This window comes from Prinia subflava, chromosome 6 (assembly GCF_021018805.1).
Source record: "Prinia subflava isolate CZ2003 ecotype Zambia chromosome 6, Cam_Psub_1.2, whole genome shotgun sequence".
NCBI lineage: Eukaryota > Metazoa > Chordata > Aves > Passeriformes > Cisticolidae > Prinia > Prinia subflava.
The window spans coordinates 9644612-9660449 of record NC_086252.1 but is presented as its reverse complement, the minus strand read 5'-3'; the positions used below and the strand labels follow the sequence as shown (position 1 = coordinate 9660449).

Genomic DNA, 15838 nt, shown 5'->3' with positions numbered 1-15838 from the left:
TCATACTTGCCCAGCCACCTCCAAGCCTGTCAGACCATCCCCACAGTTCCTGAGCTCCAGCTGAATTTCAATTAGATCCTTAGGCTGTCCCAGTTTCCTGTGTATAAATTCATTAAGCACACTGGAGCTGTCACCCAGGCTGCCGCAGCTGAGAGGGACTGGGAGCAGAGGTAACACAGCCCAAGAAACCCCTGCTGCTCCCATCTGGCAGTGAGATCCTCACAATCACTCCCTGACATGGTGTTCCGTCTGCTTTCATCATCACAGCTCCATCCAGGCTGTGCTTCCTTGGATTGTTCACCAGAACAATCAGAGGGGTCATGGCAGCAGCCTTGCTGAAGCCAACACTGAATATCTCCCAAGCTGTCCAGACTGGAGTGACTGCTCAGCTCGTGAGTGAAGGAAATACACTGGGTTTGACACTACCTGCACAGTGATAAATTCACTCTGTCCTCATCTGTTTGTAGCACCTGTTTAGGGACTGGGTTCTATTAATCAAATACGTGGCAGGTGAAATGCAAAGGATAAAAGAAAATTAAGAGAAGTTTCACTGCCACAGAACTTTTCCTCAGTGTAGTTTATAAAATAACATCTTAATGAAAAGAAACAAGGCAATGGGAAAGACTTGCCTATTCTGAACCTCAATGGGAATTGATATTACTTTTTAGGTGTATCTCCTCTGCAGACAACTTTAAAATATCTTGCAATTAAAACTGGATTTGGTTTTGTGTTAACACAAAATTAACATAGATTGTGGAGGGCAAGGTAACTTGTATTTTTAAGCCAAGAAACAAGGCTAGATAATTCTGGGCATCTACTCCTGATGCAAAAGGAAAAATCCACTCTGTATATTTTAGAAGATATCATGGGACATTTTTACTTTTTTTAAGAAGTCTGTTTCTTTACAAATTTAATCACTTTTCTGAGTGGAAAAAAATTAGTATGATATGGTAACACCAGTAAGTGCTTGCTTTCTGAGCAAAGGCATTTTTTTAAATTGTCAGCACTGTGAGTTTGTCTGGGGCCTCCTCGTCTGCTTATCAATAAGACAGTGTTCTAAGCCATTCCTCCAGGAGCACAGACACAAACACGCTGCAATTTCAGCCTTCAAAGAACTGCTGACATCTATGGAAGCAACACTGCCCCTCCCTGAGAAACTTCCTAGAGACCTGAGGACATTACCTGACATTATCTGTTCAACACCACCCTTCCAATTAAAAACTCAATTATTGGCGAGCTTTTCCTCTCAGCTCAAAGGTCTGCACTCCTGCACAGAGCTCTGTGTGCAAAGGGTGATCTAATCCTGCACCACTCCAAACTTCAGAGCTCTGCAGAAAGGAAATTTCCCCACGGTCTTCCAGCCACCTAAAATATCTTCCACTGTTTCCTAAAGAACCCCTCAAATGCTGGAGCAAAACTGTGCACTCTATCAGCTGGTTCTACCAATAAAACAATCAACTAGCTTTTACAACTTCAAATTTCAGTAGCAACGGCCTCAATATCGGTAAAAATCCAGTATTTCCACTATTACATCTTGAAAGAAAACACAAAGTCAGCTAAACCCTCTGTGAACAGTTATTGAGTTCCTTATCTATGACTTCAGTTTGATTATGCAGTTCACATCTAACGACTGGTTTAAGATTCTCATTTTTCAGACACTATGTAATCAAGTTAGGAAACTCAAAAGAATTTGTTTTGTTAATGACATTTAAAAACATCTTGTGAACAAATGTAAAGCCTATACTGTGAAGAACAACAGAACACTGCTAGCAAAGCAATTCATGCTAAATAAAGACTCATCATGTTTGATTAACATAAACTCTAAATAATTCAAACCCTTAACTTTCATCCCTAGCAGTTCTGTTGACTGTAGTACTACTTCAATACTCATGAAAATCACGGCCCCTTGATTTGCTGTGGCTAAATCTCTACTTCAGGTCTTTCAAGATCAACTCTCCTACTGTAAACACATCCTGGTATCCAAGGGTTTTATAAACAAACAAAAGACAGGCCCACAAAAAAGATTATTCTCTGCTGCCACCACTCCCAAACAGAACAGTTGACAGCAATGGCAGCATTTACACAAAGCTTACCAACACAAGACTCGGTCTGCTCTGGAAGGAAACCATGAAATCCAAACTTCACCTGAGCCAGGACAGCATGAAAAAACCCTGCTCTCCTCGATTTATAGAGGTGTAGTGGTAGGCAAGTAATGACAAAAGTTACAGGGTAGACAATAACCTAGATAACTGTGGATAAACTCTTAAAAAGCAGAAGGAACAAACCAAGAGAGAAACCACAAGGGTAAGAGTTCCAAGTTCAGTACTAATACTGGTCCCAATGCAAAAGACAGCTGCACGCAATAAGCAAAGAGCCATCCTTCAAAATAACAGCAACAAAAAATCCCCCTCCTCTGTCTCATCATCCACTATTACCTCAGTAACTTCACTTTTCCTAACTTCCGTGTCACTCTCAGAGGCAGAAAAACCATCCAGTCAGATGCTGTGTTCTAAAAACAACAAACTTCTAACTATTTCAAAAGACAACAGTGGCACAGAAGGTCAGTAAACAGGAAACTATGAACAATTATCGGCTATGAGCACAACAGCAACAAAACTGAAATCTGCATAGGAAGAACTATAAAGAATCATTGTTTCTAACTGCTTTTAACAACTTCTGTGATTCTTTGGGAAGTAAAATTTTCCTGCTTTGTTTCTAACAGTTGAGAAAATCCTTAATCCTTGAGAATCTGTACTCTCTAGACAGCATCTACAGCCGTCTCTACTGCTGCTAAACACATTTCAATCTCTCACTTCCTCTTATTAAAAAAAGTCTTAACCATTTCCTTTAACCGCAAACCCACATATTGTGTGGTTTTCTAGTAGCTTTGAGTTTCGGTATCATCCTCAGCAGAGGCAGCTATCACAGAATCTTAAACAGCAGTTTTAGAATTGACAGCTTAAAGACAGGGGGAAAAAAAGAAGTAAACAAAACTAAAGTGTTCCAAACAGTCAGCGACGCTGCAGCTGGGCTGAAGAGAGACTCCCAGTAAAGTACAATAATCAATTCCAAGACTTCTAGGCTCTCCATCTGAGCTAGCCAGTTCTCCCTGTCAAGCAGTACTGACTGCAGCTGAAGAAAGCTACTATTTGAATTCACAAATCCCTGCATGAATACACAAGAGTTGTGCCTGGGACATCTTCATATTTGCAAAACTACACATGACACTACAATCAAGCCACTTGGTCGTGCCCGCTCTCTGTCTCTGCATGCAAGACCTAGCAATTCTGGACTTGGTTCTTGGCATTTGCAGGAAAAAGGAGCGTCCCCCCAGTGCTGATGCTCCCCTACAGAGATCCTGCATCACTTCCTAGACACGAATAACAGCAGAGGCTCCACCATATGGGCCAGCACTGGGACTCAGCCATCCGAACATGCCAAGCAGAGACGTGTCCGTGGGCACGGGACCATCTCACAGCAGAACATGTCCCTGGATCAGAACACCGGGAATGCACACAGAGCCCAGACTCACAGTGGCTAAGGCAGGGCTAGCAGGACCAGGTTCAATTTCTCCAGTCCTGTTTCCTGCCCTGCAAAGCAGAGCTGCGCTCAGGAGAAATCCCCCTTAATCGTTTTTCACCTGGGATATTTCTCTCAAAGTGCAACAAGCACATACACAAACAACTTCCTCATGTTGATGGTTTTCCCCATAAACTGTCCATTTCTGATTGTTAGAAGAGTTACTGTTATCATGATTAAACTGAAGTGACTTTCCAAGGTACAAAACTACAGACTAAAAGGAGCCTTTCAGAAAGATATAGGAATTTGCAAACATCTAGTCAGAACGCCTTATTTATGTCAGTGAAGAAGATCTGCAGAAACACTCAAGTGCACATCAAATAGTGAAATGTCTTCGGATGAACACTGACTTTTAAATACTTCAATCAGTTGGTTTGCTGGGGTTTTTTTTCCCCTGAAAAAACACCTTAATTAAAATCAACATTGCCCTTGGTAGTCCTTACTTGTTCTGGTCTCCCATATCAGCAAAAAACGTGGACAAAACACATCCTTTACCTCGGATCAGTCAGGCAGGGCCACTCCTGACAGAAACCTGGCTCCAGACGTCAGAGGACCAAGTAAGCACCTGGAACTCTCAAACTCCCTTTGCCATTGCAGCTGGGGAACAGCACTGAAATTTTAATGTGCTGAGCCCACCAAGATGTACTTGCCACCCTAAAGTAGTAACTAGCATTTTCTCTGAAATAAGAAGAACCTCTCAAGTAACTGTGTTCAAGGCAAAGCAATAAAATCCCAACTAGTATCCATTACTGGAAGTAGGTTGAGGGGCCATGCACTTTCAGACAATATATCACTCATTCGGAAATGAAGCTGGGAAGGATACAAGCATCCAGCACAGGGGTTGGAACTAGATGATCTTCAAGGTCCCCTTCCAACCCAAATCATTTTACGATTCTGTGGCCATGAACTACATTCTTTCACACAGGAAAGCACAACGATTACCTCCAGGAGAGAAATCAGGCGAGCACGAAGGCGTGACCCATCCTCCTCTCCACACTCAGACCTGCAGCTTCCTGCCCGGCCGAGCCAGCTCACCCAGGCCAGCACCGATGCACTTCCTTGGGGAGCCGGGGCCGCTCCAGGACCCGCTCCATCTCCCGCCGGGAGCCGCTCAGCAACCGCGTGCCTCCAACTCATCGACATTAAACTTACTGATTTTACCCCAAAGCCCTTTTTCCGCTCGGCAGCGCCAGGTTCTGGCGTGGGAAAAGCCCCGCGGCGCTGCCCACTCGCGGCTCGCGTGAGTCACGCACGGCAGCGGCTCCGGGGGCTGCGCCGGGAGCAGGCCCCGCTGCCGCGGGCGCCGCCGCGATCGGCCCGGCCTCCTCCGCTCCCGCATCCTTCCCTGCCGGTAGCGATGCGGCGGCCGCGCCGAAGCCCCGGTCCCCCATTACCGGGCCGGGCGGCGGCGCGGCTCCCGCCCAGCCTCCGGGCCCCGGCGCTAGGCCGCGGCGCAGCCGGCACCGCCGCAAGCCCAGCGGAGCGCCGGCCGAGCGGCGGCGAGGATCGCGCCGGGGCGGCTCCCGTTCACCCCCCTCTCCGCCGGGGCCCCCCGCACCTTCTTGATGTTGTAGAGCCGGGTGAGCATGCCGACGCCGCGGTCGTTAAGGATGGTGAGCTTCTCCGCCAGCTTCTGCTGGCTGGGCTGCAGAACGGACCGCGACATCCTGGCGCTGCGGTGCCCCGCCGCCGCTCCCCGCCCGCGGCCGCCGGCCTGGCCCGGCGCGGCGCTCCCTTCCCCGGCCCGGCGCTCGCTGCCTCCGCGGGGCGTGGGCACGGGTCACGTGGGCGGCGCTCGGGCGCCCCCGGCGGGCGGCGGCGGCAGCGCCTCGCGCGCGGCGCTCCCGCGGGCCCGCGGCGCTGAGGGCGGGCTGGGGGCGGGCTGGGGGCGGGCTGAGGGCGGGCTGGGGGCGGGCTGGGGGCGGGCTGAGGGCGGGCTGAGGGGGCTCGGGGCTCTGAGGCGGGCTGAGGGCGGGCTGAGGGGGCTCGGGGCGCTGAGGGCGGGCTGAGCGGGCTCGGGGCTCTGAGGCGGACTGAGGGCGGGCTGAGGGGGCTCGGGGCGATGAGGGCGGGCTGAGGGGGCTCGGGCACGGCCCCGGGGCCGGCCTCGGAACGGCGACGAGCGCCCCTTTCTCTTCGAGGTTTACACCGAATGCCCCATCCCTGGAGGTGTTGGCTGTATGAGCCTTGAGCCACCTGGTGTACTGGAAGCTGTCCCTGACCCTGGCAGGCAGCTGGAACGAGATAGCCTTTAAAACCATCCCTTCCACACACCTGTGGAGGTGTTTAAGAGGCGTCTGGATCTGGCACTGGTGATGTGGTTTAGGAGTTAGAGTGGCGGTGCTGGATCATGTTAAAGGTCTATTCCAACCTTGATGATTCTAGGATTTTTTAACTTAACCAACCGAGATTCAGAACTGGGGCCCAGCAGAACACTGCGTGAGCAATGCTGACACACTGTCACTGCTGGTGACTCCTGTTTCCTGAGGGCACTTCCATCAGCGCCAGAGCACCACGGCCGCCCTGGGAAGGGGGAGAACCCGGGGACACCAGGGTGTGCTGCCAGCCCTTCACAAGGCTGTCACCATGCCCCCGGGCTGCTGCTCTAAACCAGCGTACAGCAAATTCAGAGAAACACCGCATCACCAACCAGATGAGTCACATCACTGGTTTTTGTTTTTCACTTGAAGACACAGGAATTAAAAGCGTATTTTTTAAGGAATGGTGAGATTTCTGAGCTGTGAATGTCAACAACAGACTTCCAGGAGACCATCCCTTATTGTAATGTCTTAGGGAGATGATTTCAGTGCTGAGAGGCCACCACAACCAGCTGGGATGCAGGGATCCCCAGCCTAGGGAACCAGAGACAGGCTTAAGAATTAACCTTCTAATCTATTTTTTTTTATAGTGGCACCACCGTCTGTGCCTTTTTTGCATATTAATACTTCTATTTAATTTTCAGTTCACCTTTTTGGATTGGAAATCAGACTCAGACAGTCTCTGTCTTTCAGAGTTTTTAAACTAATCTGTTTTAGAAAGCATAGAAATGAATGTGAGAGGTCTGAATTGTCAAATTCTTACTGACCTCTTTCTTCACTTTAGCAATTACAAGACAATTTATGACTCAGAATAAAACTAGGAAGCAAGATCTTAGAGTTCCCATCTGAAGTCTGCTATTGATTCATTCATTGGCCTTTATCAGATGATTCTGTTTCTTAGCTTTGTGTCCAAAAGTCAGGAATACCTAGCAACAATGTTGTAATGATTAATTAGGTTAGACCTGTTAGACCTGATTTTTCATTACTGGAGTCTCTGGAAAACATCAGAAATATTCAAATTGCTATTTAAATTTATAAAGCATAAAATGCTATGTGATTTAATGGGATTTAATTAATATTATCTATAGTAATATTTTACACAAAGCATCTTCCATTATAAATTATTTTTTTAAGCATCAAATGTAGTATTTCTGGTTGAAACAAAGATGTTTCTCATGTAGTTGCAGTGCAAAATAAGAATCATAGAATGGCTGAGTTTGAGAGAGACCTTAAAGATGATCACATTCCAAACCTCTGCCACGGGCAGGAAATACAGCTATTTTAAAACCCAGAGTGGGCAATTTACTACTGCAGAGTAGGCTACATTGCCACCTAAGTCTTTGCCACACTTATAACTTACATTTCTGTAGCAGTATTTTTATTTCTTTTCCTCTCCTGTCTGTTTTTCCTCAGTTCAGCTTCTGGCCAGGATTTTCAGTGGAATGGCAATCATCAGCTGCATTCTCCAGGAGCAAACTAGCACAGCCCACTGCAGGGACTTCTTCCCCTTTGGCCAACAGAAGCAAAGAAACAATTTTTTCAGACTTGTCTTGTTCAATATTTCCTTTCTAGGTAGAAAAAATTCTACCTAAAAGAACAGGAGGACAAACTGTAATTTTAACAGACCAGAATTTTTAAATGGTCACCATAACCTCAATGATTTGGGTCATGTCTTAGTATTTATTTGTTAATAATATGTAAGTATTTATTAACAAATAACTTGAACTTGCTTGTAAAAGCACACAAGCTGAATAATTTACCATACAAAGGCTATAATAGTTTTGAGAGACCCTAAAAGCATGTAATAAGCAGCACTGACAAACACAATTGCCTTTATCATACAGACTTTTAATCTTATGTAAAGAAGCAACAGGTTCAAAAGACCTCTCATTCTCACTAAACCAAGTGGACAGATCCATTATATTTCAATCTATAATTTTCTTGATGAATCCAAACCTTTTTCACTACTTAATCCATCATAAAGCCAGCATGACTGCAATTTATCATGTTCACTTCTTTCCTTCCTGTAAGGATATTTAGGCATTATTTTAATCTATTCTCCCATTAAAATGCAAGACTTTTCCCACTGGCTATGGAACAAAGTTTAGGAGGGCTGTCAGAATGAGCTACATTACTAAATTAAGTTCTTGAATGGATACAGTTGTAGACCTTAAATTCTTTCTGCTGCTTTCTAAGCAGGCATTACATTGTCAGCTTTAAAAATCTCATGGCAAATTCTGAGATCAGAAAGAGCACTGGATTAGGAGTCCACCTGGATTAGAAAGGGCATTTTATTTGCAGTTTCCCTACAGGCTGAAGAGCCAGGAGCATCCAACAGTGATCTCCAGGATGCCTATGAGGCCACTAAGCATCGATAGAATGTTTAATGGCCTTCAAATCTTTGTCACAAACACGAGCTAGCCCATGCCAACTGCCCGCTGCCCACAGTAAACCACAAGTACTCAGTTTGCAAAGAACAGCCTCTGACTGCTTTGAAGCTGGTGTGGATTCACAATGTTGTGCATTGATGCTGGAATACAGACGGCAAAGCTCTGTTATGGTGTTCCAGCACACAGGAAAACTGTAGGGCTCCTGTTGGGCCTACAAGTTCAACTGTCTTCTTGTACCCACAGAACCTTTTTCAGCGGCAGGTACAAGCTCCTGTGCTCTGATCTACTTTCCTCAGCCCGTGTTACACTTCTGTCCTAGATAAACGGGGTAGCATGAGTGGCTACAGCTGTAAATCTACAAAAATAACCTGTTAGAGGTTACTTTGTCTTCTCTCTTCCTCTCATGAGAACCCAGGGGAATAGCATGTCGCTCCTTAAATACAATAGCTTTTACCATCTATCCAGCAAAGACTAAAAAAAAAAAAAATTAAAAAAATCCTTGTCTTAAACTCGCCTTACATTTAAGGGAGGAAAACTTGAATCAAGAAATATGCAAAGAATGAAGGGGTTCCCCCCCTGTTTCTAGGAATCATATTTACCAGTCAGGCCGGATCTTTAAAAGTCAGAGGTTTAAATACAACAGAATAGTGCAAGGGTAGATTTTTGTAGATAAAATGCTAGCAGAGAAGAATGACATGAGTACCATCCAAATTGTCACACCTGTGATCAAACTGGGGAAGAAGACTGAAAAACCACTACAGTTATCTTCCACATTTCCATCTGTAATTTTTTTTTTCCATTTGACAAAGAAATATGAATTTTTGCGGGTATAAAAAGCCCCAGCTGTTTCACACAACTCAGACCCGAGATGGAGTATGATGTGACAGAAGCCTATCCCAGTCTGCTGTGTGAAACCCTGTGTGGAGAAAGGCAGAAGGACAGGACAAGGCTGGACACACTAAGGAGTGCTCCCACTGCAAACAACTGTAGCTAAGAACTGAACTTCAGTGGGTATTAGGATTGCCACAATAAAAAATTATATGCAGCTATCAAACTTACATCACACAATAAAATCATACATCTGAATGATGTATTTGCATCATGCAAATTTGGATGAATTTGCATCTCAACTTTAGCTGTTTAAATAGCCTAGTTCAAGTTCTTCTTTGAAATAAAATGCAGGAAATTTTGCTTTTGGGAAAACTTGGTACAGTAGTTTTCCTACAGGAAAATGAATATTTTGAAAGTCCTTATTTCCTAATGATTTGCTCTCTAGGTAAACAGTGCATGACTTCCTTTGCCAAAGCAAAGGACCAGGTATCAAAGAATTTGCTTGTATAGATGAGTCAAACAACTTGTATTTTGTGTATTTAAAATCTGTTTCTTCAACTTAATAATACTGTTAAGTGTTATAAAGCAGAATGTGAAGTAACAAAAACACAATTTTAAGGATTTCTAACAGGTAATAAAACCATTAATCAGAAGATCTATACCACTCATTACTAGTGGATTTCCTTCCACAGATTAATTCTGCATTTACAGCTTTCCACATACATTTCTTTAGTGATAAAATGTTTGGAGTTTTATTGTTGTTGTAATGTTTAGGAGTTTTTAGTTTTAATTTTTTTAAGGATGTTAATAGCATAAATACTTTTTAACATGGCTGAAAAAAGTTTGGTTTATAGGTATAACTCATTATATATATCTTCCAGGTTTGTTTTGGTTTGTTTTCCCTGCAATATTTTTTGATGTTGATAATGAAATTGTTAACGATCAAGCAAATGTTACTCACACAAATAATCATATCTAATCCAGAAAAATCTTTTCCCTTCACAGTGTTCATGTCAAAAATAGTCTCTTGTTTAACTTGCTGAATTAACAAGGAATTAACAAGGAATGCCATTAGCAAAGCAGCATCAGAGATTACATCTGCTTCAATTACTGAAGCTCATTGTTTGGAGTTGGACAGAAAACAGCCATTACATCTTATGAAAAATTGTGAAGTTTTAATATTAAGATGAAGCCAAGAACACTCAGTGCTGCTCACAAAGAGTCACTGACTGCTACTCCAAACACTGTATGGCCTTTTTGGTGGGACATTTGTCCTGTCAATCGAACCTGAATGGAAATCTCTGACATTTGGGGACTGTTCCTCAGTGAGCTTCTGGTGATTTTCGAATTGTGGATAAAAATGTGGGATGGAAAAGGACAAAGGCAAATCCTGTTCATGACTTGTTTTTACAAGATAGTCCCAAAGGAAAGAAATCTTCCTGAGATGTTAACAACATAGTAAATTAATCACATCAAATCCATTCATAATGGCATCCAAATCTAGTTTTCTACCATTAGTTTAAGTCTAAATGATTTACAAGTTTTTTCTAAAGTAAATCAGAAAACATGGCTGAACTTCATTTATGGTCTACATATAGAAATTAATTTCATATAAAAACAATAAAATAATGAACAACTTACTTTAATAGGCAATCAGAATGGGAACTTTTGGCTACTTTGAAAGTGATGGTAAAGTAAGGTAAGCTTAGGAACAGCTTTTGAGTTCAAGAAAATGCTTCTGTACATTTTTTCCTGGAATACCCAAAGAGAAAACATAATTTAAACCCCCCTGACCTTTCAGTCTGTCTTGTTGTTAAAGAAAAAAAGAAAAGAATTAAACACTAAGAGACAGCTTAGGTCAATCTGGGTCATTCTTTGACTCTGGATTATACTATTAAAAAATCCATTTTTTTCTGAGTGTGCCTATGTGGGTGTATTCCAGGTTGTCAACTCTTTTTCTAGGAATGTCTTTCTTTTAACTTACCAGTTGTCTTCTTTCTGAAGTCCTAGTTTTCAAATACTTTCAGCTAGCCTCCAAATGTTGATGCATCTGTCCCAGTCCTCATAGCAGAAAAACAAAACAACAACAACACAAAACAAAACAGAACAGAAAAACCCCAGAAGTACAAGTACCATTTTCTTTGCTGACACATGGTTTCCTTCCTGAACTCTGTGAAACAAAAAAACCCCTTGCTATGCTTCCTGGTACAAATGGTAACATTAATATTTTATTACACCTGAGGAAGCTACACATTAACAAAAGCTATACATAGGATGCTAAAGGAACTCTGAAATTTTGATTTTTACCTTCTTTGGTTTTCATTTTTGAGGCTTTAGGCTTAGTGATCACAGCAAGAGAATTTTTTGTGGATTTTTTAAGTAGCTGTCCTGTCTTTGAATGACCACTGAAACAATGCTGTAGAGAAACAAAAAGGTTGTGAGACAGATTAATTGCATTTTTTGCAGTAGACTGTTAAAAGCTGAGGCACAAAATGCAAATTTGAGTATTCTGACAAAAAAAACCCCAACAAATTATGAGCAGTTGTAACAACCACTGAAAAAAATCACAACCTTCTACTTCACATCTGCCACCTAAAATAGAGAAAGAAAACCACATTTCAGGTTTCAAAGGACTTGAAAGCATTACAGAAACTCACTTATGTTAAGTGAGTCTCACTGTCTTGTTTCTTTTTGAGAGTCCTGACCCTTACAGGCTTTTTTCAGGTTTTACTGCAAGGTTAAGTTCTCTGAGGTTGGTTTTTCTGAAGGGAAGGTATGCTTCAAAGGAAATAGCACACAAGTGGTGAAGAAATCTGCCTTGGTGACTGCTGGTCTGTGCTAACTGCACAGTTACCACTCCCCTGCAGAGCAGCTGGCCTGAATGGAAGTTCACACATGTGCGTGTTTGTTAAAAAGTTCTTATAGTCTCTTGATATTGCTCCTTTTCCTGATTAACTTTGCCTGTTACTGACCTGACACACTTGTTTTTACACCAAGCTACACAAACACATGAATAATTTATAGATAAATTTGTGTATGTGTGTTTGTGTATATATATCTTCATCTACCTTTGCTGACACATGACTGCAGGGAAGCAAGTTCAAGTCCACCTGCAGAACAGAAACCTGGGCACAAACAGGAGTGGAATTCAGATCCTACTTCTGTAACACAGACACGAGTCCTGCCAGATCTTCCTCACACCAACAGGTCCCCAGGGCCTGCCTGCTAAATATTTCAGCTTTGCATTGTACCCTGTTTCTCAGTGCTCTCCATGGAGCACAAACCCCGACACACTATAAAAACACACATCTTTACATCAGCAAATCTGTCTGCTCATTTATAGTGTGGTGAGAGCAGAGAGGAAGGCCCTGGCGTTTGCAGGGCCGTGCCTTTGGTCACGGGCATGACTTTGCTTTTGGGGAGATATCCCTGCAGCAATACGAGAAGATATGCCAGTGGGGACACCACTGGTTCAGGACATCTTTATAAAAACCAGCCAACTCTGCTGCTTGAAATAAAACATCAAACAAAGAGCAGCAGCCTCCCCTTCAGGGCAGGGATAAAAGGCAGGGTTTGAAGAAGGTTCATGGACTTAATAATAATATTAGGAGCAGCCATTGGGCCTCTGTTCACAGCCTTTAGCAGTGTGGGCTGAAGTTCCATGTGGCACCTTATCAGAGTCAGATGAGCAGCTCAGTCTGCCAGGCTCCACAGAGCTGAGGGACCGGCTCTGCGCCTGGGCTTGGCCAAGATGCAGCACTGCTCTTACCTAGCACCCTGCATGGATACAGCTGGTCAGGAATGATGCACAGCACATCAGCAGCATGGCCTGAGTGGGTGCTTTGATTTGTGTGCCAAAGGAGAACAGGAAGGGAGGCTGTGTAAATGTGTGCTTAAGATACATGTACTTCCCTTACAGCAGAAAACCCTCCACAGCAGCACGTGAGCACCACAGTTAGGAAGAAACAAAGCACAAAAACATATACAGATCACTCCCACCACCTCTGGTTCACCCCATTCCCACACACAAGTAACTGCCCTTTGTTTGGCCAGTGGAGTCTAGCACTTCCAACGTGTTACAAACTGGCAGGTCAGAAATCCAGAACAAACTAACACCTTCCAGCAAAGCTTGGCTCACTACCAACCAGGTCACAGGATGTGTAACTGCAGCACTTTGTGCAGGAATGCCCTGTTCACTTTCTGTACACAGCCTTCAGCACGGTGCCGCTTCCTATTTAAGCCAACTACTACAGCAACACATTTAAAGTGCTACATACTCAACCTGCCCCTGCCTTCACCCCTTATTCCTGCCATCCTAGGAAAAACCCTCAAGCCTCACAATAACTGGCAAACTTAAAATTTCTTAGGCCTTCACTGTTCACCTCAGCAATGAACTCAGTACACAAAACTGAGAATCCTTGCAGACTTTTCACTCTTCACTATATTAAGTTCTGCAAGAGGCCTTGCTAAAAATTCGTTCTTCCTCATAAAATAACATTTCAAGATTTTGTCTGCGCTTCACTAGCTTTTTGAAATCTCACCTTCCAGTCAGGATTCCACTTATGACAGATTTTCCAGGCATGTTACTGGATACAAGAACAAAGGAGTTAATATCTGCATCCTCATTCGGGGTGTGGGACAAAGGCACACAACCAGGCTGGAAAAGAGGACCAAGCACTCTCCATCAGCATTGCTGAGAGTCTAGTTCTCTTCCAGAGTATTCCAGTATTGGCAGGTCTAAATGATGAAACAATTAAGTTAGGAGAACAAAGGAGTGCTTGTCTCTCAGCCACAACCTGTCTACATGAAGGACATGGCATGGAGCACTGACACATGCCACTGAGGGGAAAGGGGAGCCCGTGGTACTCCAGCCATCCTCCCATGTACTGCCTGGCCCTGTTGCTCAGGGTGTGAGTGATCCTGACTGCCTCAGAAAGGGAAAAGCCAGCAGCAGCAGGCACCATGTCCTGACAGCTTCTCAAGCTGCAAAGCTGAAACCAAGACTGCTAAGGGCCTGCAGGCTACAGACAGCGTGCTGGAGTGTATGAAGCAGGTACCCTGAGAAGTGTTTATGTGCATTTGGGCACAAATGGTGGTGAAATATTCCCCCTGCAGGAGGCTGCTCCCCCCAAAGTCATCATGGACAAGAGCCTGACACATGCAGTGCAATTCAGGCTTTCAACTATTCTTTGCACTTGTTTCAAGTATGAGATCAACTTTCCTGAATACCATCATCCCCAAATAGCACAATGCACTCCCAAAAAGGCATATTAGAACTTCATATAATGGCATTATTATTTAGCTCTCTGTTTTAAATTCCTCCTCATGCATTTCACCGTCACCCTTGCATTTCTCATCACTGCTCCACATTCATGATTCACAGTCATCCAGTCACCAACTGGTGCACAGAGTTATTTTCAACTTCTCTGCTATTTTCAACCAAGGAACATAGAGTCTAAAGCAGAGGCATTATTAGAGTTAGATATTAGCTGACATTAGCTTGATTTTCCCTCCCATTTCTCTTACTCCTCAAAGTCATCTGGCAAATGCAATTTCAAATGTGATGTAATTAGTGTACTAATTAGGGTTCAGTTCTCCAGTTAAATTACCAACCTAAGAATCAACTGTCAATTTTGAGTGCATTTTAACACTTTAGTTCAACCCTCTAACATAGGCATTTTTCAGAGTGCAAGGCTGGTTTTTCAAAGTCAGCTATCTGCAATATCTGGTTATCACTTTTCTGATAGAAGCCAGCTCTTTTGCACCAATAAGTACAGGCAGTACCTAGACCAAAATAATAGTGGAAGGAAATAGATACAGCAGGGAGGATGATGTACTGCCATACGAGCTCTGTAAATATGTACAAACTGTTTTTTGTAATAATTAGTAATTACAGTACACATTTCTTAGTTTACACCCATAGAACGGGTTCTGCTGGATTTCTCGCCAGACAAAACAGAAGAATCATAACATTAAAAATGACTTAAAACTACTGCATTTGCATTGATATATAGCTTATTCAAAACCTGAAGATCCAGAAATATTGTAAATACATTCAGCCAAGGAAGCAGGAAAAGCATCCAGCTCCTGCCACACCCTTAGAGAGGTCTTCTACTCTCAGCAAAGCATGCAAGAGGAATATAGGAAATCATCTGTGTACTGAAATCCCAGTTTTAAACTCTAATTCACTATTATCTTCTATCCTGTAATGAATAGCATTAACAGCTTGACATCATCATGGAAATACCTGCTTTATAAGAAATAGTGTCTATGAGTATTCAAGCTAGATCTAATGTTTATGACATGAATGGACACGCTAAATAATAAGATAATAATTCTGCACCTAAACGTTTGCAGTGTCTTTGATTTCAGAGAGAAAAGAGCAGCAGGTTTTTTGTCCAGCGGGGACCCCTGGTGTTTAAGGCAGTTATAACAAGGATCAACATCCCTAGCACGAAACAAATCCCTTACTCTGGAGTCAGCTGCCTTCTGCATCCACACCTATTGCATCTTCCTCCTCTAGATTAAGGAACAACACCTAGGTGTATTATTAAACTTAATTGTGAGTGTCTTACCAATGCCTCTGATCTATGGTTCTTGAAAAAGGGGAAACTGGACATCACTGACAGACCTAGGAAATAGAAGCTGGACCCCACATCTGGAAGCTGGATCCCACCACCTGGGATACATATCCTGGATGTACATCCTGGAACACTGAAA

General features: G+C 43.4%; 1 protein-coding gene across 2 annotated transcripts in view; it reads right to left on the bottom strand.

The window, feature by feature from the left end:
* The window catches only part of NCKAP1 (NCK associated protein 1), a 55115-nt gene extending 49753 nt beyond the window's left edge, over positions 1 to 5362 (bottom strand). For both annotated transcript variants that reach the window (XM_063400129.1, XM_063400130.1), the window contains exon 1: positions 5138 to 5362. In XM_063400129.1, the coding sequence (XP_063256199.1) occupies positions 5138 to 5245 (108 nt within the window). In that variant the 5' untranslated portion in view covers positions 5246 to 5362. The remainder of the gene's footprint in view (positions 1 to 5137) is intronic.
* Positions 5363 to 15838: the final 10476 nt, after the last annotated feature.